Source organism: Oncorhynchus nerka, linkage group LG11 (assembly GCF_034236695.1).
Source record: "Oncorhynchus nerka isolate Pitt River linkage group LG11, Oner_Uvic_2.0, whole genome shotgun sequence".
NCBI lineage: Eukaryota > Metazoa > Chordata > Actinopteri > Salmoniformes > Salmonidae > Oncorhynchus > Oncorhynchus nerka.
This window is the reverse complement of record NC_088406.1, coordinates 23,866,722-23,890,863: the sequence shown is the minus strand read 5'-3', so window position 1 is coordinate 23,890,863 and position 24,142 is coordinate 23,866,722. Positions and strand designations below refer to the sequence as shown.

General features: G+C 46.0%; 1 protein-coding gene across 1 annotated transcript in view; it reads right to left on the bottom strand.

The window, feature by feature from the left end:
• Positions 1-22,978, bottom strand: part of LOC115126092 (calsyntenin-2-like) — a 546,721-nt gene extending 523,743 nt beyond the window's left edge. The window contains exon 1 of the mRNA XM_065024315.1: positions 22,619-22,978. Within this exon, the coding sequence (XP_064880387.1) occupies positions 22,619-22,700 (82 nt within the window). The 5' untranslated portion in view covers positions 22,701-22,978. The remainder of the gene's footprint in view (positions 1-22,618) is intronic.
• Between the last annotated feature and the right edge of the window lie 1,164 nt (positions 22,979-24,142).

Here is a 24,142-nt window from a genome sequence, read left to right as displayed (position 1 = left end):
GAGAGGTGAGGATGGAAGGGAGGGAGGATAGAAGACACAGGACAGAGGGAGAGGTGAGGATGGAAGGGAGGGAGGATAGAAGACACAGGACAGAGGGAGAGGTGAGGATGGAAGGGAGGGAGGATAGAAGACACAGGACAGAGGGAGAGGTGAGGGTGGAAGGGAGGATAGAGGACACAGGACAGAGAGAGAGGTGAGGGTGGAAGGGAGGATAGAGAACACAGGACAGAGGGAGAGGTGAGGGTGGAAGGGAGGATAGAGAACACAGGACAGAGGGAGAGGTGAGGGTGGAAGGGAGGATAGAGAACACAGGACAGAGGGAGAGGTGAGGGTGGAAGGGAGGGAGGATAGAAGACACAGGACAGAGGGAGAGGTGAGGGTGGAAGGGAAGATAGAGGACACAGGACAGAGAGAGAGGTGAGGATGGAAGGGAGGGGGGATAGAGGACACAGGACAGAGGGAGAGGTGAGGATGGAAGGGAGGGAGGATAGAGGACACAGGACAGAGGGAGAGGTGACGGTGGAAGGGAGGATAGAGGACACAGGACAGAGGGAGAGGTGAGGGTGGAAGGGAGGATAGAGAGCACAGGACAGAGGGAGAGGTGAGGATGGAAGGGAGGGAGGATAGAGGACACAGGACAGAGGGAGAGGTGAGGGTGGAAGGGAGGATAGAGGACATAGGACAGAGGGAGAGGTGAGGGTGGAAGGGAGGATAGAGAGCACAGGACAGAGGGAGAGGTGAGGATGGAAGGGAGGGAGGATAGAGGACACAGGACAGAGGGAGAGGTGAGGGTGGAAGGGAGGATAGAGGACACAGGACAGAGGGAGAGGTGAGGGTGGAAGGGAGGATAGAGAGCACAGGACAGAGGGAGAGGTGAGGATGGAAGGGAGGGAGGATAGAGGACACAGGACAGAGGGAGAGGTGAGGGTGGAAGGGAGGGAGGATAGAGAACACATGACAGAGGGAGAGGTGAGGAAGAAGGGGAGAGCAGGATAGAGGACACAGGACAGAGGGAGAGGTGAGGGTGGAAGGGAAGATAGAGGACACAGGACAGAGGGAGAGGTGAGGATGGAAGGGAGGGAGGATAGAAGACACAGGACAGAGGGAGAGGTGAGGGTGGAAGGGAGGATAGAGGACACAGGACAGAGGGAGAGGTGAGGATGGAAGGGAGGGAGGATAGAAGACACAGGACAGAGGGAGAGGTGAGGATGGAAGGGAGGGAGGATAGAAGACACAGGACAGAGGGAGAGGTGAGGGTGGAAGGGAGGATAGAAGACACAGGACAGAGGGACAGGTGAGGGTGGAAGGGAAGATAGAGGACACAGGACAGAGGGAGAGGTGAGGGTGGAAGGGAGGATAGAGGACACATGACAGAGGGAGAGGTGAGGATGGAAGGGAGGGAGGATAGAAGACACAGGACAGAGAGAGAGGTGAGGGTGGAAGGGAGGATAGAGAACACAGGACAGAGGGAGAGGTGAGGATGGAAGGGAGGGAGGATAGAAGACACAGGACAGAGAGAGAGGTGAGGGTGGAAGGCAGGATAGAAGACACAGGACAGAGGGAGAGGTGAGGGTGGAAGGGAAAATAGAAGACACAGGACAGAGGGAGAGGTGAGGATGGAAGGGAGGATAGAAGACACAGGACAGAGGGAGAGGTGAGGATGGAAGGGAGGATAGAGGACACAGGACAGAGGGAGAGGTGAGGGTGGAAGGGAGGATAGAGGACACAGGACAGAGAGAGAGGTGAGGATGGAAGGGAGGGAGGATAGAGGACACAGGACAAAGGGAGAGGTGAGGGTGGAAGGGAAGATAGAAGACACAGGACAGAGGGAGAGGTGAGGGTGGAAGGGAGGATAGAGGACACATGACAGAGGGAGAGGTGAGGATGGAAGGGAGGGAGGATAGAGGACACAGGACAGAGGGAGAGGTGAGGGTGGAAGGGAGGATAGAGGACACAGGACAGAGGGAGAGGTGAGGATGGAAGGGAGGGAGGATAGAGGACACAGGACAGAGGGAGAGGTGAGGGTGGAAGGGAGGATACAGAACAGAGGACAGAGGGAGAGGTGAGGGTGGAAGGGAGGATAGAGAACACAGGACAGAGGGAGAGGTGAGGGTGGAAGCGAGGATAGAGAACACAGGACAGAGGGAGAGGTGAGGATGGAAGGGAGGGAGGATAGAAGACACAGGACATAGAGAGAGGTGAGGTTGGAAGGGAGGATAGAAGACACAGGACAGAGGGAGAGGTGAGGGTGGAAGGGAGGATAGAAGACACAGGACAGAGGGAGAGGTGAGGATGGAAGGGAGGATAGAAGACACAGGACAGAGGGAGAGGTGAGGATGGAAGGGAGGATAGAGGACACAGGACAGAGGGAGAGGTGAGGGTGGAAGGGAGGATAGAGGACACAGGACAGAGAGAGAGTGAGGATGGAAGGGAGGGAGGATAGAGGACACAGGACAAAGGGAGAGGTGAGGGTGGAAGGGAAGATAGAAGACACAGGACAGAGGGAGAGATGAGGGTGGAAGGGAGGATAGAGGACACATGACAGAGGGAGAGGTGAGGGTGGAAGGGAGGGAGGATAGAGGACACATGACAGAGGGAGAGGTGAGGGTGGAAGGGAGGATAGAGGACACAGGACAGAGGGAGAGGTGAGGATGGAAGGGAGGGAGGATAGAGGACACAGGACAAAGGGAGAGGTGAGGGTGGAAGGGAAGATAGAAGACACAGGACAGAGGGAGAGGTGAGGGTGGAAGGGAGGATAGAGAACACAGGACAGAGGGAGAGGTGAGGGTGGAAGGGAGGATAGAGAACACAGGACAGAGGGAGAGGTGAGGGTGGAAGGGAGGATAGAGAACACAGGACAGAGGGAGAGGTGAGGGTGGAAGGGAGGATAGAGAGCACAGGACAGAGGGAGAGGTGAGGATGGAAGGGAGGATAGAGGACACAGGACAGAAGGACAGGTGAGGGTGGAAGGGAAGATAGAGGACACAGGACAGAGGGAGAGGTGAGGATGGAAGGGAGGGAGGATAGAGGACACAGGACAGAGGGAGAGGTGAGGGTGGAAGGGAGGATAGAGAACACAGGACAGAGGGAGAGGTGAGGGTGGAAGGGAGGATAGAGAACACATGACAGAGGGAGAGGTGAGGAAGAAGGGGAGAGCAGGATAGAGAACACAGGACAGAGGGAGAGGTGAGGGTGGAAGGGAGGATAGAGAACACAGGACAGAGGGAGAGGTGAGGGTGGAAGGGAGGATAGAGGACACAGGACAGAGGGAGAGGTGAGGGTGGAAGGGAGGATAGAGAACACAGGACAGAGGGAGAGGTGAGGGTGGAAGGGAGGAGAGAGGACACAGGACAGCGGGAGAGGTGAGGGTGGAAGGGAGGGATAGAGGACACAGGACAGAGGGAGAGGTGAGGGTGGAAGGGAGGATAGAGGACACAGGACAGAGGGAGAGGTGAGGAGGAAGGGAGATAGAGGACACAGGACAGAAGGACAGGTGAGGGTGGAAGGAAGATAGAGGACACAGGACAGAGGGAGAGGTGAGGATGGAAGGGAGGGAGGATAGAGGACACAGGACAGAGGGAGAGGTGAGGGTGGAAGGGAGGATAGAGAACACAGGACAGAGGGAGAGGTGAGGGTGGAAGGGAGGATAGAGAACACATGACAGAGGGAGAGGTGAGGAAGAAGGGGAGAGCAGGATAGAGAACACAGGACAGAGGGAGAGGTGAGGGTGGAAGGGAGGATAGAGAACACAGGACAGAGGGAGAGGTGAGGGTGGAAGGGAGGATAGAGGACAAAGGACAGAGGGAGAGGTGAGGGTGGAAGGGAGGATAGAGAACACAGGACAGAGGGAGAGGTGAGGGTGGAAGGGAGGATAGAGGACACAGGACAGAAGGACAGGTGAGGGTGGAAGGGAAGATAGAGGACACAGGACAGAGAGAGAGGTTATACCCTCAGGGAGTTGAGTGAAGGGGAGTTGAGTGAGGGGGAGTTGAGTGAGGGGGAGTTGAGTGAAGGGGAGTTGAGTGAAGGGGAGTTGAGTGATAGTATACCTAGTTAAAAAGAGACTAGATAGATATCCTGAGGGGATGAGAGAATAGAGAATAGTCTGTAATAAGACCAGGCAAAGCCTTTGCTCTAGTAATTAGAGATGCACTAATACTGTTGCAGGAAGAAGTCTGCTGGGAGACCCAGGGGCAGGGGAGAGGGATAAAGAAGAAGAGAGGGGGAGAGAGAGAGAGAGAGAGAGAGAAAGAGAGAGAGAGAGAGAGAGAGAGAGGAAAGAGGAAAGAGAGAGAGATGAGGAAGAGAGAGGAAGGAGAAAGACAGAGATTGAGAGAGAGGAAGTAGAAAGAGTTGAGGAAGAGAGATAGAGAGATGAGGAAGAGAGAAGAGGAAGAGAGAGAGAGAGAGAGAGAGAGAGAGAAAGAGGAAGAGGAAGAGGAAGGAGAGAGAGATGAGGAAGAGAGAGACGAGGAAGAGAGAGATATTGTTAGGATAATCCACCAGAGCAAGTGGCAGATACACAACAGATGATGCTGGTGGGAGGAGCTACAGTACACAGTAACCCAGATCTTATCAGCAGCTCATGGGACAGGATGAAGGTGATGATGACAACAGTATAGGTTTAGAAAACACTACATAAAACAGGAAGACATGACCAGGTTACCTACATTGCGATACAACCACAGGAGGTTGGTGGCACCTTATTTGGGCTCGTGGTAATGACTGGAGTGGAATCAGTGGAATGGTATCAAATACATCAAACAAGGTTTCCAGGTGTTTGATGCCATTCCATTTGCTGCATTATTATGAGCCGTTCTCCCCTCAGCAGCATCCACTGAATACAACAGTAGTTCAGTCACAAATTAACCTGTGAATAATCCTATTTCCTCTGCATAATAGACTCCTGGAACTACATTTAAACCAACTAGCTTCTCACCAGTCCATACAGAGAAGAGTTCTGTAGACATGAGCCTTGTGCCTCATGCTCCCTCTTCTGCCTGCTCTCAGCTGTTAGCTGGCTAGAGGAAATGGTACGAGAGCCTGTGACACAACTTCCATTTTCAGATGTTAACAAGACTACGCTCCATCTTAACTCCTCCACATGTCCTGGATTGGTTGAACAGTGCAAAGGAGACATTTTTTTCTCATCAGGAACAAAAAGAAAGAACCGTTACGACCGCAGGGAAATAAGGTACACATTGACCGTGAGGAAAGGAGCAGCCTGTGTGTGTCACTGACCGACTTCAGAGGAGGAGAGATGAAACTGCAGCATCCGGGACAGGCCTTCTACAAAGACCGGCCCCACCTGTTTCCCTCATGCTCTCCTAACTGATGCCACTATAAACACCCGGTATAGAGCAGTGTGTGTGTGTGTGTGTGTGTGTGTGTGTGTGTGTGTGTGTGTGTGTGTGTGTGTGTGTGTGTGTGTGTGTGTGTGTGTGTGTGTGTGTGTGTGTGTGTGTGTGTGTGTGAGACAGATATATATATATCACAAAGAGATTTAAAGTGAGGCGCAGTGCCATATAATACCTCACTCATAGACACACACACTCACACTAAATCACAATCACACACACACACAGTTCTGGGAAAGCAAGAAGGGGCAAGAATGCATAGTCCATTGTGACTGCTTTTCTGTAGGACGTAGAGATATGGTGGACCACTGTGTAGAGGTGAGAGTCACGGACCACAACTCAATACAGTCTAGACTGCAGGACAACAGGACAACATGTACCATAATGTAATACTGTCCAGACCGCAGGACAGCAGGACAACATGTACCACAACTCAGTACAGTCCAGACTGCAGGACAGCAGGACAACATGTACCACAACTCAGTACAGTCCAGACTACAGGACAACAGGACAACATGTACCACAACTCAGTACAGTCCAGACTACAGGACAACAGCACAACATGTACCACAACTCAATACATTCCAGACTGCAGGACAACATGTACCACAACTCAATACATTCCAGACTGCAGGACAACATGTACCACAACTCAGTACAGTCCAGACTGCAGGACAACAGGAAAACATGTACCACAACTCAGTACAGCCCAGACTGCAGGACAACAGGACAACATGTACCACAACTCAGTACAGTCCAGACTACAGGACAACAGCACAACATGTACCACAACTCAGTACAGTCCAGACAACAGGACAACATGTACCACAACTCAGTACAGTCCAGACTGCAGGACAACAGGACAACATGTACCACAACTCAGTACAGTCCAGACTACAGGACAACAGCACAACATGTACCACAACTCAGTACAGTCCAGACTACAGGACAACAGGACAACATGTACCACAACTCAGTACAGTCCAGACTGCAGGACAACAGGACAACATGTACCACAACTCAGTACAGTCCAGACTACAGGACAACAGCACAACATGTACCACAACTCAGTACAGTCCAGACTACAGGACAACAGGACAACATATACCACAACTCAGTACAGTCCAGACTGCAGGACAACAGGACAACATGTACCACAACTCAGTACAGTCCAGACTACAGGACAACAGGACAACATGTACCACAACTCTGGTTAAGAGCGTCTGCTAAATGACTTAAATGTAAATGTAAATGTAACTCAGTACAGTCCAGACTACAGGACAACAGCACAACATGTACCACAACTCAATACATTCCAGACTGCAGGACAACATGTACCACAACTCAGTACAGTCCAGACTGCAGGACAACAGGACAACATGTACCACAACTCAGTACAGCCCAGACTGCAGGACAACAGAACAACATGTACCACAACTCAGTACAGCCCAGACTGCAGGACAACAGGACAACATGTACCACAACTCAGTACAGTCCAGACTACAGGACAACAGCACAACATGTACCACGACTCAATACATTCCAGACAACAGAACAACATGTACCACAACTCAGTACAGTCCAGACTGCAGGACAACAGGACAACATGTACCACAACTCAATACATTCCAGACTGCAGGACAAGATGTATGACCCTGGACTCTCCACCGAACTGCCATAAAGAACACACACAAACACGGAAATGTGCATGCACGTGCACCCATGCAGACATACCGTATTGACACTCACACACACATATAATACATCAAGACAAGAGATTGAAACACAACTCATACTGTACACAGTTACTTTCTTTCAATATCAAATTAATTTGTGTATTGGATAGGATTCTATTATGTTCATTGTTAGCAAGGGAATACACATTGGTTTAGTAATAATTGTTATTTTAGCATTATATTTCCCAAATCCCCCATCCATGCCAACACACACACACACACACACACACACACACACACACACACACACACACACACACACACACACACACATACACACACACACACACTCTCCCTGTGCTCTGGTACTTTGATGATGGTGTTAAGCTCTCATCACTAGCATGTCTGTTCTCCTATCTAAGTTTCATTTGAATTAATCTGTCTATTTCCCCATGAAGGAAACAGTTGTCATCCCATATGCTATTCATTTACAGATTGAGGGGAAGTTGGCAGACATGCTGCTCACACACACACAAACACACACACACATACACACACACACACACACACACTGTGACATCGTTGCAGTAGTGGAAAAAATGTCAGCACAGAGTCTTTTTTTAATCAATTTTTCTCATATCTCCTCGCTGGTGTCGCTGCCCTGGTGAACAGCCAGTTTTCACAAAGACCATTTCTGGTCCTAATAATGAGGTGTTAATGAGCATATAGGAGGAGTGAAAGGCAGTACTGTTAATATTAATATACTTTGATATCCCATTTTGTTATACGGTATGTATTCATGCATGTTGTATTGGGGCCTTTGTCTCCTCTAGTGTATAGTAGGAACATGTGGTGTTTCTATAGGACATGGTGTCAGGGAAGGGTCTGACATACAGACAGGGTTGAAATTCAGGAGTGCATCAGGGGACCAACAGCACATCACAGCCATCACAGGTTAGAGTAGACAGTGATGGATGACCGTCACATGCAAAGTGTGTTTAGTGCGTAAGAGAGTCCTAATGCACTAAGCGTGTTCTAAACGTGTCAAACAGCTCATGGGACATGGGACTGATGCAGATGGAAGACCCCTTGTAGATGACTGTCAGGGGTCCTGGATGGGGGTTTCTCTGACACACAACCCTACTGAGGAGAGGGAAGGGGGGTTGCACCCCTATTGAGTACTTCATCTGTTGCTTGTGCATGTGTGTGTGTGACTCATGAGTCACATTTCAACTACACATGGAATTGATATGTGTCACTGGGAGACGGCATTCTCTCCATGTCTCCCTCTGTTCATTTCCTCTGAGATCAGCTAGACTCTGGTGATGGAGATGAACAGGTCACATTATCAACACAGCTCCTCCAGGCTTGTCTGTTGAGCTCCACAAACTCTCTTCTTGCTGTTGTTTTGGCTTGTTCATCATATAAGATGGAGATTAATCAGTGAGTGAGAGAGAGAGAAGAGACCAAGAGAGAGAGAGAGGGAGAGAGAGAGAGAGGGAGAGAGAGAGAGAGAGAGACAGAGAGAGAGAGACACAGAGAGACACAGAGAGACAGAGAGAGACAGAGAGAGAGAGAGAGAGAGAGAGAGAGAGAGAGAGAGAGAGAGAGAGAGAAAGAGAAAGTGTGCGCGCTAGCGAGATATCTGAGCTTGTCAGCTTTGACAAATGGAGAGGGGGAGCTGGTGAGATTGGTGCGGAAGCGATTGATTGGAGAAAAGGAGACTGAGGAAGAGAACAAGGCAGAAGTGAGGGATGCTGGTTAGCACTCTGGACAGGGAGTGTCCAGACAGTTGGCTGAAGCGTCAGGGAAAGAGCCGAGCCAACAGCCTCTATCGAAAAGTTTCTATTCTGTTTTAGTGTTGCGTTAAAACACAAACACTCTCTCTATCTCACACTCACATACACACACAGTCTTGTATAACTAAACTTGAGGGGACACACAATTCAGTCCCATTCAAAATCTAATTTTCTGTAAAAACCTATCCCTAAACCTAACTTTAACACTTACCCTTATCCTAACCTTAACGCTAACCCTAACCTTGAACCCAAAACCTTACCTTAACCCTAATGCTAACCCTAACCCTAGCTCCTAACCCTAACCCTAACCTTGAACCCAAAACCTTACCTTAACCCTAATGCTAACCCTAACCCTAGCTCCTAACCCTAACCCTAATTCTAACCCTAACCCTAGCGCCTAACCCTAATTCTAACCCTAACCCTAGCTCCTAACCCTAACCCTAATTCTAACCCTAACCCTAGCTCCTAACCCTAATGCTAAACCTAACCCTAGCTCCTAACCCTAACCCTAATGCTAAACCTAACCCTAGCTCCTAACCCTAATTCTAACCCTGACACTAATTGTAGCCTTAACCCTACATCCCTTACAAATAGCATTTGACCTTGCGGTGACTAATAAAATGTTCCCAGTTGCTTAAAATGTTTGTTTGTTTACTATTCTTGTGGCAACTTCTGGTCCCCACAAGTATAGTTAAACACGTACAGTCACACAGTCTGCTTTCGCCTCTCGACTCTGTCAATCACCGCATTCTTATCGGCAGACTCAACAGCCTTGGTTTCTCAAATGACTGCCTCGCCTGGTTCACCAACTACTTCTCAGATAGAGTTCAGTGTGTCAATTCGGAGGGCCTGTGGTCCGGACCTCCGGCAGTCTCTATGGGGGTGCCACAGGGTTCAATTCTCGGGCCGACTTTTCTCCGTATACATCAACGATGTCGCTCTTGCTGCTGGTGATTCTCTGATCCACCTCTACACAGATGACATCATTCTGTATACTTCTGACCCTTCTTTGGACACTGTGTTAACAAACCTCAGGACGAGCTTCAATACCATACAACACTTCTTCCGTAGCCTCCAACTGCTCTTAAATGCAAACAAAACCAAATGCATGCTCTTCAACCGATCGCTGCCCGCACACACCCGCCCGTCTAGCATCACTACTCTGGACGGTTCTGACTTAGAATATGTCGACAACTATAAATACCTAGGTGTCTGATTAGACTGTAAACTCTCCTTTCAGACTCACATTAATCATCTCCAATCCAAAATGAAATCTAGAATTGGCTTCCTATTTCGCAAGAAAGCATCCTTCACTCACGCTGCCAAACATACCCTCGTAAAACTGACTATCCTACCGATCCTTGACTTCGGCGATGTAATTTACAAAATAGCCTCCAATACTCTACTCAGCAAATTGGATGTAGTCTATCACAATGCAATCCGTTTTGTCACCAACGCCCCATATACTACCCACCAATGCGACCTGTACGCTCTCGTTGGCTGGCCCTCGCTTCATATTCATCTCCAAACTCACTGGCTCCAGGTCATCTATAAGTCTTTGCTAGGTAAAGCCCCGCCTTATCTCAGCTCACTGGCCACTATAGCAGCACCCACTAATAGCAGACGCTCCAGCAGGTATATTTCACTCGTCACCCCCAAAGCCAACTCCTACTTTGGTCGCATTTCCTTCCAGTTCTCTACTGTCAATGACTGGAACGAACTGCAAAGATCACTGAAGCTGAAGACATATATCTCCCTCACTAACTTTAAGCATCAGCTATCAGAGCAGCTTACCGACCATTGCACCTTCACATAGCCCATCTGTAAATATCCCACCCAACTACCTCATCCCCATCCCCATACATTATTTTTTTGCTCCTTTGCAGCCCAGTATCTCTACTTGTACATTAATTTTCTGCACATCTATCACTCCAGTGTTTAATTGCTAAATTGTAATTATTTTCCCACTATGAACTATTTATTGCCTACCTCCCTAATCTTACTACGTTTTCACACACTGTATATAGACTTTTCTATTGTGTTATTGACTGTATGTTTTGTTTATCCCATGTGTAACTCTGTGTTGTTTGTGTTGCACTGCTTTAGTCTATCTTGGCCAGGTCGCAGTTGTAAATGAGAACTTGTTCTCAACTGGCCTACCTGGTTAAATAAAGGTGAAATTAAAAAAAATAAAAACACAGTAATGCTGGAGACTCTGGGAACTAATGGGTTTGTGAGGTGTGTTCCTTGTCTCTTGCTGCTGCTGTTCTTAAAAGGTGGGGTGAACACTGGGGTGAGGAATGGTGAATACTTTTCTCCATCTATCTCTAATTGCTTCTATTATTCCTTTCCCTCGCTAAGCAATCCCTCCTTCCTCTCCTCTCCTCTCCGCCCTTCTCCTCAGGGAGCACTCTCAAAGACAAGGGACGTTCCTTCTTAATTCTATAAAAGCGTCTGGTGTTTTCTCCACTCACTCCTCTCTCTCTCTCGCTTTCTCTTTTCTTCCTCTCCCTCCCTTCTTCACACCTCAGAGAGTAAATCAATGGGCCTGTCTAGTGCTAAGTATGGTCAGCAATAGCCCCATAGGGAGAGCAGGGGAGCAAGAGAGCTCACCTGCCCACTGTGATTAGTAGAGGCTTACCTCCAACTATAACACAGCTACACACACACACACACACACATACACATGTACACACACATTGTTCACCTCCTGAAAAACTAGAAAGGAGTGCAAGAGATAAGAGACCATGAAGAAATAACCCCAACCCCAAGCAATTTTTAAATGTTTTATTTCACCTTTATTTAACCAGGTAGGCTAGTTGAGAACAAGTTCTCCTTTACAACTGCGACCTGGCCAAGATAAAGTAAAGCAGTGCGACACAAACAACAACACAGAGTTGCACAAGGAATAAACAAACGTACAGTCAATAACACAATAGAAAAAAAGAGAGTCTATATACAGTGTGTGCAAATGGCGTGAGGAGGTAAGGCAATAAATAGGCCATAGTAGCGAAGTAATTACAATTTACAAATTAACACTGGAGTGATAGATGTGCAGATGATGAAAAAACAATATGGGGATGAGGTAGGTAGATTGGATGGGATATTTACAGGTGGGCTATGTGCAGCTATTTGGATGGGCTATTTACAGATGGGCTAGATTTGATTTTCGATTGGAAATGAGTCTGGAAGGAGAGTTTACAGTCTAGCCAGACACCTAGGTATTTGTAGTTGTCCACATATTCTAGGTCAGAACTGTCCAGAGTAGTTATGCTAGTCGGGCATGTGGGTGCTGGCAGCGAGCAGTTGAACAGCATGCATTTAGTGTTACTAGCGTTTAAGAGCAGTTGGAGGCCATGGAAGGAGTGTTGTATGGCATTGAAGCTCGTTTGGAGGTTTGCCAGAGGTCCGGACAACAGGCCCTCCAATTTGACACACTGAACTCTGTCTGAGAAGTAGTTGGTGAACCAGGCGAGGCAGTCATTTGAGAAACCAAGGCTGTTGAGTCTGGCAATAAGAATACGGTGAATGACAGAGTCGAAAGCCTTGGCCAGGTCGATGAAGACGGCTGCACAGTACTGTCTTTTATCGATGGCGGTTATGATATCGTTTAGTACCTTGAGCGTAGCTGAGGTGCACCCGTGACCAGCTCGGAAATTAGATTGCACAGTGGAGAAGGTATGGTGGGATTCGAAATGGTCAGTGATCTGTTAATTAACTTGGCTTTCGAAGATTTTAGAAAGGCAGGGCAGGATAGATATAGGTCTATAACAGTTTGGGTCTAGAGTGTCACTCCCTTTGAAGAGAGGAGGACCACGGCAGCTTTCCAATCTTTAGGGATCTCGGACGATACGAAAGAGAGCTTGAACAGACTGGTAATAGGGGTTGCAACAATGGTGGCGGATAATTTTAGAAAGAGAGGGTCCAGGAGGTCTAGCACAGCTGATTTGTTCGGGTCCAGGTTTTGCAGCTCTTTTAGAACATCTGTTATCTGGATTTGGGTGAAGGAAAAGTGGGGAGGCTTGGGCAAGTAGCTGCGTGGGGTGCAGAGCTGTTGGCCGGGGTTGGGCTAGCCAGGAGGAAAGCATGGAGAAATGCTTATTGAAGAAGAGAAATACTTATTTAAATTCTCTATTATCGTGGATTTATCTGTGGTGACAGTGTTACCTAGCCTCAGTGCAGTGGGCAGCTGGGAGGAGGTGCTCTTATTCTCCATGGACTTTACAGTGTCCCAAAACTTTTTGGATGCAAATTTCTGTTTGAAAAAGCCAGCCTTTACTTTCCTGACTGACTGTGTGTATTGGTTCCCTGAAAAGTTGCATATCGTTGGGACTATTCGATGCTAGTGCAGTCTGCCACAGGATGTTTTTGTGCTGGTTGTGGGCAGTCAGGTCTGGAATGAACCAAGGGCTATATCTGTTCTTAGTTTTACATTTTTTGACATGGGCATGCTTATTTAAGATGGTGAGGAAAGCACTTTTAAAGAATATCCAGGCATCATCGACTGATGGGATGAGGTCAATGTCCTTCCAGGATACCCGGGCCAGGTTGATTAGAAAGGCTTGCTCGCAGAAGTGTTTTAGGGAGCGTTTGACAGTGATGAAGGGTAGTCGTTTCACCGTGGACCCATGGTGGATGAAGGGAATGAGGCAGTGATCGCTGAGATCCTGATTGAAAAGAGCAGAGGTGTATTTGGAGGGCAAGTTTGTCAGGATAATATCTATGAGGGTGCCCATGTTTACGGATTTAGGATTGTACCTGGTGGGTTCGTTGATCATTTGTGTGAGATTGAGGGCATCTAGCTTAGATTGTAGGACTGCCGGGGTGTTAATAACCTGTTTGGGATAGGGGGCAGCACTTTCACGTTAGGATGAAAAGCGTGCCCAAAGTAAACTTCCTGCTACTCAGGCCCAGAAGTTAATATATGTATATTATTAGTAGTATTGGATAGAAAACACTCTGACGTTTCTAAAACTGTTTGAATGATGTCTGTGAGTATAACAGAAGTCTACCTACATGGTAGGCAAAAACCTGAGAAAAATCCAACCAGGAAGTGGGAAATCTGAGGTTTGTAGTTTTTCAACTAATTTCCTATCAAATATACAGTGTCTATGGGGTCATATTGCACTTCCTAAGGCTTCCACAAGATGTCAACAGTCTTTAGAACGTTGTTTGAGGCTTCTACTGTGAAGTGGGGGCGAATGAGAGCTGATTCAACCAGAGCTCTGCCAGAGTGCCATGAGCTGATCACGCGCACACACGTGAGAGCGACCTGCGTTCAATTGCAATTCTAAAGACAAAGGAATTCTCCGGTTGGAACATTATTGAAGATTTATGTTAAAAACATCCTAAAGATTGATTCTATACATCGTTTGACATGTTTCTACGAACTGTAATATAACTTTTTGAACTTTTCGTCTGAACTTTCGCCTGGACCCTCGCCTCGTGAGTTTGGATTTGTTATCAAACGCACTAACAAAAGGAGGTATTTGGACATAAATTATGGACTTTATCGAACAAAACAAACATTTATTGTGGAACTGAGATTCCTGGGAGTGCATTCTGATGAAGATCATCAAAGGTAAGTTAATATTTATAACGCTATTTCTGACTTTTACTGACTGCACAACATGACGGGTATCTGCATGGCTTGTTTTGTGTCTGAGCGCTGTACTCAGATTATTGCATGGTTTGCTTTTTCCGTGAAGCTTTTTTGAAATCTGACACAGCGGTTGCATTAAGGAGAAGTATATCTATAATTCTGTGCATAATAGTTGTATCTTTTATCAAAGTTTGTTTTGAGTATTTCTGTAAATTGATTTGGCTCTCTGAAAATTCACCGGATGTTTGAGGCACAACATTACTGACCATAAGGCGCCAATGTAAACTGAGATTTTGGGATATAAATATGAACTTTATCGAACAAAACATACATGTATTGTGTAACATGAAGTCCTATGAGTGCCATCTGAAGAAGATCATCAAAGGTTAGTGGTAACTTTTATCTCTATTTCTACTTTTTGTGACTCCTCTCTTTGGCTGGAAAATGGCTGTGTTTTTTTGTGAATAGGCTCTGACCTAACATAATCATATGGTGTGCTTTCGCTGTAAAGCCTTTTTGAAATCGGACATGATGGGTAGATTAACAAGAAGTGTATCTTTAATTTGGTGTATTGCACTTGTGAATGTATGAAAGTTACATATTTCTAAAAAACATTTTTGAATTTCACGCTCTGCCTCTAGCGGCCGGGAGGTGGGCTGGCTCAGAGCTAGCTTCTGGGCTGAGCCACCCAGTGGCAGCTAGCTAGCTGTGATGATCCGGAGTAATGGTCCAGGGCTTACGGCAGGAATCCGGCATGGTAGTGGAGAAAACAGTCCAATACTGGCAGGCTGGCAAGTATTATCCAGGCTAAAAGCGGCTGCTGTTTGTGCAGAAGGTAAAGGCCGCTAGCAGTGGCTGACAATGACTAAATAGCTAGTAGCTAATTAGCTGGTTAGCTTCTGATGGATAACTTCTGATGGAGGTTCTGGCTATATTTAATTTAAAAATCGAAAAGAGATTGAAAATAAATTGAAATATATACAAAAAAATACAAAAAATACAAAATGTACATTGGAGAACGACAAACCACGTCTGCACTGCTACGCCATCTTGGAATATGTCAATGTAGAATGTAGAAGGGAGGGAGGGAGGGAGGGAGGGAGGGAGGGAGGGAGGGAGGGAGGGAGGGAGGGAGGGAGAGAGTGAGGGTGGGAGAGAGTGAGGGGGAGGGAAAGGGAGTGATGTAGGGAGAGAGAGAAAGAGGAAGGGGAGAGAGGGAGAGAGGGAGGGAGAGGAGGGAAGAAAGGAAGGGGAGGAGAGAGGATACAATAGGTGAGACAAGGTGGGTCAGAGGTGCTATGGCTACAGGCTAAAAGCTCACAGTAGTACATACACCTGTAACCTTTTGTATTGTTCTGAATTCAATGGGGGAGATATTGTACATATGTCCAAATGTCCATACCAGCATACATTGCTTTACTATCAGTGGAGTGTTGGGTGGATATTGGAACAAGGACCCAGAGTCTAAGATATATCTCTTGTGAGATAATTCTGTTTCTGTAGCATGAGGCACTACAAGTATACCGACTGGACGCTACTTTAACATAAAGCTCCTGAGTGCCGCAGCAGTCTAAGCAACTGCATCTCAGTGCTAGAGGTGTCACTACAGACACCCTGGTTCAAATCCAGGCTATATCATGACTGGCTGTGATTGGGAATCACATAGGGCGGTGAACAATTGGCCCAGCGTCGTCCGGGTTTGGCTGGTGTATGTCGTTATTGTAAATCAATAAAAAATCTTAACTGACTTGCCTAGTTAAATAAAATAAACAGCCTTACCCTCAATCTATCTACTGAGTGTCAAGCAGAGATGCATTGGGTCCCATTTTTACAGTATTTGGTATGGCTCAACAGACCTGGTGAATCCAGGTGAAAGCTATGATGGCTCAACTCCCAACCATCCAATCACCGGATGGACACTCTAACAACAAGGCAACTGAATTGATCACTAAACAATGGTCTATATAAGAAGAAGAATCTGATTTGAGACCAGTGAATTAAGACTACTCTATTAGCAAAACTCTGATCTGAAGTAAGGTCGATAAGTCAGGGCTTAGATCAATGAGGTAGCACTCCTCCATACTTTGCCATAATCTGAGATAAGGGCACTGATTTGAAATCAGTGAAATAGCTGAGCCTGATATTAATGAAAGAGATGTACTGCACTCTTCCACCCTGAGCCTTGGTTTTCCCACCCAGACCTAAAAATAGGAGAGACAAGCAATGCTGTACTGAGATCAGAGAGGTGGTCCTTTGTAGCTCTGTTGGTAGAGCATGGTGCTTTTAACACCAGGGTAGAGGGTTTGATTCCCAGGACCACCAATACGTAAAAATATACGCATGCGTGACTGTAAGTCGCTTTGGATAAAAGCGTTGGCTAAATAGCATATCATATAATAGGTAACAACATGTCCTCCTACATGTTGAACCATGGTTTTCTAGTCGCAGCACGGCAGGCAGGGTTTGTGCTGCCTCCGGCCGGGGATTTATAGAGCGCTCCGATAATGCACTTCCTCGCTCAAAAGGGGGACATAAATCTGCCTATTTTTTTACACACACACACACACACACACACCAAAAAAAGTATTATTGCATGAACAATGTACAATGACTATACAAAACATGAATAACACCTGCTCTTTCCATGTCAAAGACAGACCTGGTGAATCCAGCTGAAAGCTATGATCCCTTATTGATGTTGGTTTTTAATTTTTAGGGAGGGTAGATCAGCTTTAATATTGCAGATAGATTGTAGATTTCATCAATGTAATTGTTTGCATAATTTCCAATCTCCCATATATATACAGTACCAGAGTAAAGTTTGGACACACCTACTGATTCAAGGGTTTTTCTTTATTTTTCATATTTTCTACATTGCAGAATAATAGTGAAGACATCATGTAGTAACCAAAAAAGTGTTAAACATCAAAATATATTTTCGATTTTAGAGAATCTTCAAAGTTTGTCCTTTGCCTTGATGACAGCTTTGCATACTCTTGGTATTCTCTCATCCAGCTTCACCTGGAATGCTTTTCCAACCGTCTTGAAGGAGTTCCCACATATGCTGAGCACTTGTTGGCTGCTTTTCCTTCACTCTGAGGTCCAACTCATCCCAAACCATCTCTATTGGGTTAAGGTCGGGTGGTGGAGGCCAGGTCATCTGATGCAGCACTCCATCACTCTCTTTCTTGGTCAAATAGCTGTTACACAGCCTGGAGGTGTGTTGGGTCAATGTCCTGTTGAAAAACAAATGATAGTGGGACTAAGTGCACACCAGATGGGATGGCGTATCGCTGCAGAATGCTGTGGTAGCCATTGCTGGTTAAGTGTGCCTTGAATTCTAAATAAATCACTGACAGTGTCACCAGCAAAGCACCACCACACCATCACACCTCCTGCTCCATGCTTCACGGTGGGAACATGCGGAGATCCTGCGGATATCATCCGTTCACCTGCATCTCACAAAGACACGGCAGTTGGAACAAAAAATATCAAATTTGGATAGGATAAATTTCCTCCGGTCTGATGTCCATTGCTCGTGTTTCTTCGCCCAGGCGAGTCTCTTCTTCTTATTGGTGTCTTTTAGTAGTGGTTTCTGTGCAGCAATTCGACCATGAAGGCCTGATTCACGCGGTCTCCTCTGAACAGTTGATGTTGAGATGTGTCTGTTACTTGAATACTGTGAAGCTTTTATTTGGGCTGCAATTTCTGAGGCTTGTAACTCTAATGAACGTATCCTCTGCAGCAGAAGTAACTCTGAGTCTTCCTTTCCTGTGGCGGTCCTCATGAGAGCCAGTTTCATCATAGTGCTTGATGGTTTTTGCAACTGCTCTTGAAGAAACGTTCAAAGTTCTTGAAATGTTCTGAATTGACTGACCATGTTTTAAAGTAATGATGGACTGTCATTTCTCTTTGCTTATTTGAGCTGTTCTTGCCATAATATGGACTTGGTCTTTTCCCAAATAGTGAGGGGAAAAAAGTATTTGATCCCCTGCTGATTTTGTACGTTTGCCCACTGACAAAGAAATTATCAGTCTATAATTTTAATGGTAGGTTTATTTGAACAGTGAGAGACAGAATAACAACAAAAAAATCCAGAAAAACGCATGTCAGAAATGTTATAAATTGATTTGACTGTGTAAAGGGTCTGAATACTTTTGTAAATGTGATATTTCAGTTTTGCAAACATTTCTAAAAACCTGTTTTTGCTTTATCGTAATGGGATTTTGTGTGTAGATTGATGAAGTAAAAAATTATTTAATCAATTTTTAGAATAAGGCTGTAACACAACAAAATGTGAAAAAGTGAAGGGGTCTGAATACTTTCTGAATGCACTGTATCTCTGAACACCATCCAGTTTTGATTTATATTTGCCATTGTGCTGTGATGTTTCACAAAAGTTCTGAACCTTTCTATTCTCATCGTTTCTACAGAATGGTGCAACTGAATATTAGGAAGCTGTTCCTGATATTTGGTATACTCAGGGTATAGGTCAGGTGCTTCTATAGAGGAAGCATAGCCTATATTGAAATAATACCTTATTTTATAATGAAGGTGGAAGTTTATGTTAATCATAACTCTTTTTATCTTGATTTATTTTAACCTTGTGCATGGAAATATGCATTCTGTACCTCGTTTTCACATATACAGTAGTCAACCAACAGCATCTAAAGTACTCCTGCAGTTGGCCAAATCGTATTACTGGGTAATGCTTTGCTTCCTCTATGGACTGAGTCATATTACATTTGAAGTACTGTTTGTGTGTACTTTCTGATTGAAAAATAATAGTTTTGTGTTTACCCCCCAAAAATAATAAAGCTGCAAAAGGTTCCTCGATGGAAACAGACGCTGTGGGTAGCTAAATGAAAATACACATACTATAGGTAATGAGCTATCTAAATTCATAGTTCATATTGCTTGGAATTACACAAAAGCGCAGCTCCGGGCAGCTCTGGCAAAAACCTCTGCACCGCTTTCTACTCAACCGCGAAAAAATTCCCCCCACCATGCTGCTGAGCGTGAGACATGGTGGGTTGTGGGAGAAATCGTTTGAGTCACCGTTTGCAACCGTGAATGCAATAACTCCTTTGTAAATAACTTCGCCGCCTCTTCGCAGTTTTGCATACTTGGCTGCTGTCAACATGCACCAACACACATACTTACGGGCATAAACACACAGCTCTAGCTTTGGAGCGGATGCCTTGAGGATCTCTTTGATTAAAAGGAGTGTTGTTAGTTCACGGTTCTTGAAATACAACGGTGGCTACACAGAAAATGACAGGGGAAGACCGCGCCTCAAAGTTGTCCTGTAGAACAGCCAATTCCTGAGTCTTCTCTAGTTGCTTAAAGGACAGACAGTAGACGCACGGTTCAACTGTCGCATGGAACATTTGAAAGAAAAGCTGCATCATGACAGAAGATAATGTTACTATGTTACAAGTTCAGAACGTTACTGTATGTCTCACGTTTCTCACGCTTTTACACAGAGTTAAAGATGGCAATTGAAAATGCCATCTTTAAATGCAGCTAGTGGGCCAGGAAAGCATCAGACAGACTACATATAGACACGCCTTCAAATTAGTGTATTCGGCTATTTCAACCACACCCGTTGCTGACCGGTGTGTCTCCATAGACAAACATTGGCAGGAGAATAGTCCATACTGAAGAGGTCAGTGACCTTCAATGTGGCACAGAAAGGGACCACCGAGTGCTGAAGCATGTAGTGCGTTAAAATCGTCTGACCTCAGTTGCAACATTCACTACCAAGTGCCAAACTCTCTTTGGAAGCAACGTCAGCACAATAACTGTTCTTCGGGAGCTTCATGAAATGGGTTTCCTTGGCTGTGCAGCCAGCACACAATCCTAAGATCACCATGTGCAATGTCAAGTGTAGACTGGAGTGGTGTAAAGCTCACCTCCATTGGACTCTGGAGGATTGGAAACGCATTCTCTGGAGTGATGAATCACGCTTCACCATCTGGCAGTCTGACGGACGAATCTGGGTTTGGCAAATGCCAGGAGAAAGCTACTTGACCCAATGCATAGTGCCAACTGGGTTTGTTGGAGGAGGAATAATGGTCTGGTGCTGTTTTAGTTACTTCCTTAGTTCCAGTGAAGGGAATCGGTGTGTTTGTCGAGATTGGTGTGGAAGAAATTGACTGGCCTGCACAGAGCCCTGACCTCAACCCGATTGAAAACCTTTGGGATGAATTGGAACACAGACTGCGAGCCAGGCCTAATCGCCCAACATCAGTGCCCAACCTCACTAATACTCTTGAGGCTGAATGGAAACAAGTCCCTGCAGCAATTTGCCAACATCTAGTGGAAATCCTTCCCAGAAGAGTGGAGGCTGTTGTAGCAGCAAAGGGGGGACCAACTCCATATTAATGCCCATGATTTTGGAATGAGATGTTCGACAAGCAGATGTCCACATACTTTTGGTCATGTATTGTATGGTAAACAATGGGCTCTCATTTTCTCCTATGTTGCGGCCCTGGGGACTTAATTAGAACTGTGTTGTGCCGGCGTTTCCACCCCCATTGACTCGACAGTAATGTGTTTACTTCTCACTTAGCAGCCGAGCAGTGGCTTGAAAAGTCCAACAGTCCTGAGCTACTATCATGCTATCTCGAGATGAACAAAGTCCACACATTTGTGGATGGAGTTGGTGACAGACCAGGTATCCACTTGCAAATAAACACCAACACTCATATGGGTAACTTCAGCACCACTGACAACACATTAAAACACACTCAGGCTTATTGCAAATCAGCACCATAGACAGCTAGTGCATTCCCTATCTCTCGCTCACACACACACACACACACACGCGCGCTCTGCTCCGGGTCAGGCTATAATCATATTCAAATGAAAATGCAGATGAAGCACAAGCTTCGCCTCCCTACTCAGATCATTCGTTTGTATCATATGCATCCATACTACTGGGACAACAGATAGAGACAGATAGGCATATTGGGCGCATGTGAAGCCAGACCCAAAGGCTGCTTTCTTTCCGAAGCACAGGGAAATGCGCGGAGCAACACCTTATCATGCATCCGGTAACTGCCACTGCTGCCAGACAAAGTGACAGGTGCAACATTTGTTATTACGCTCCCCAAACAGCAGCCACAGTCTACGGGGAGTTTATTCATGTGTACCTGGTGCCAAATCCACCAATTTACCTGTGGCACCGGAGTGGCTCGTGAGCAGCTCGAGAGCAGTTAGTCTCATATGTGCTATAACACAGATATATTTAGCTCACCGAGGGAGTGTCGTCCGCAATCCATCAACGATATAAATTAATCGCTCATTCTGCAATCAAAAACATTAGCCTAAAAAGCCTGTGATGATAATTATATGGCTGATAACAAAATATGTTACCTTTATTTAACTAGGCAAGTCAGTTAAAAACACATTCTTATTTTCAATGACGGCCTAGGAACAGTGGGTTAACTGCCTGTTCAGGGGCAGAACGACAGATTGGTACCTTGTCAGCTGGGGGGTTTGAACTTGCAACCTTCCGGTCCAACGCTCTAACCACTAGGCTACCCTGCCGCCCCAATATGCAGCATCATCACCAGCATCGGCATCATTATATCAATATCTGATAAGTAGGGGCTTACTCATATTTATATCCGCATCAGGACATTATATGCCTAAATAGTCCTCATCATCAATAAGATATCAGACTACTTTCTACTATTCTTACCACCTCATATCTCTTCAAAAACCCAAGATCCGTCTCGGTCGGTTCGAGGAGGCAGGCTATAACATGCCTATCACATGGTGAGGGACCATATCCATAGACAGATGTCACAGTGAAAACTTGGACACATTGGTACACTCAATGCATCGGCACCGCTCCTCCTGATAAGAAAGGACAGGTCCCAGAGGCACCTCCACTCGGAAATAGACCTATCAGCCAGCCTCCCTATAATTCACCCTCTGCCCCGACTGCTTTACAAATCACAGCCATTTAACCATCTGATATCAGAGATTCTAAATAAATACAATCACAGCGCAATCAGCCCACATTAGAGGTGAAAATACTCCGATATGGACGCTCTCTCCTCTCCCTATATTCCTCCCTCCCATTGCCGCCTCTTCAACAATAAGCACATTGCAAAGTGACAGAGAGAGCGCACCACGCAAGGGGTAGGGAGCGCCAAGTTCCCCTTAACCTACCTTTCACTGTGTGACAGGCACACAGCCCCACTGCAACCCCGGCCATCAGCAGCACCACCTCGGATATTCTCTGCATCTTCATGGCGTGGTGAGAGCGAAATGCAGACAGGGCACGGTGACCTCTTTATCTCTCTCTCTCTCGATCCTTTCCGCCCGCTCCTTCTATTCAGCTTGCCCCAACGTTTTCTCTCCTTCAAGCAGTAAAACTGTTCACTAATGATATGTCCGACTTCGACTAAAGATAGCGAGCAAAGAGTGTAATAATACACAAAGCGAGGCAGAGAGGGAGGCTTCTTCCGTGAAGAAACCGTGAAGCTGCGCGGTATAGTTAACAGAGCTCGTTCGATGGTTGTTGGATGCCCAACTAACTGCTTAGTGATAAGACGGGACCGGAGACCAACGCTCCCCGGGACTAGACTGTTACGTCACGGGGAGGAGAGATGTGGATTCATATTCATATTTTTTTCTGTCATACCGCTCCCTCCTATCACTCAGCACTAAACAGCACCGCGATCACACACTTCTTCATTGTCTGAAATTATTCCTCTGACCAATTTTACAAGAATAATTATTTATGAATATTATACTGATATTTAGCTCATTAGGCTACCACTGTCACGAAACCAACCGAGGATGTATCTTACCCACTTGCCTCCACATACAGGTATCCATAGGTTTGGGAAGATGTTTTGAGTAGGGGGTGCTGAGCGCAGGAGGGGTTGAAAAAAAAATCACCTTTCTAATGAAGTATAGCTGATTATTCAGGTGCTGGCTGTCGGTAAATAGCAATGCATCTAAAATGCGTGTGAAGATAAGGTTTCTTAAATATAATTTGAAATGTTGAGACAAGAGTAAAGGGGAGGGTGTGTAGCGAAGATATAGGCGCGTCTCTCTCCAGAACGCGCTCAACTCTGCTCTGAGCTGTCTTCTGCCAATTATTGCGCATTCATTGTTTTATTGTGTTAATTGTTTGCCCTTTGATCAGTTCCCCATTTACTGTTAATCCCTGTCATTTGGTTACATTAATTTATGTTAATGCATGGAATAATTAGGGCTATACAGTCATTGTTTCTCATTCTTGGAGTGGAAATGTTGTTTGCAGAGTTCACAACCTGCTACACTTGTGAGAAACAAGTTCTGGTTTATTTCATACAGTGGCTGTTGGTGGAGCATGGCCTTATTTCCATTACAGCATATTGGATGACTGTTATTCATATTCCATTCAGCCAGTTCAATGTAACATTGATAGGCTTAGGCTACTACATGATACTTACATTTTCCGTATACCCATCATCAGGTTGCTACACCCCTAATATTCCGATTAAAGATTATAAGTAGATGCACAGGTCAAGAGGCAAATTGGAGTAATCAAGATTGCAGACAGTGACATATTACATACCTCCTTACACACTCTTGCCTGAATCGACGCGATCTAGAGTGTAATAATTAGTCCAAACAGTTGCAAATGAGGGTTTCTATTGGTTTATCCCCGTTTTGTTCCGTTTGCGTCAGTTTAAGACAAGT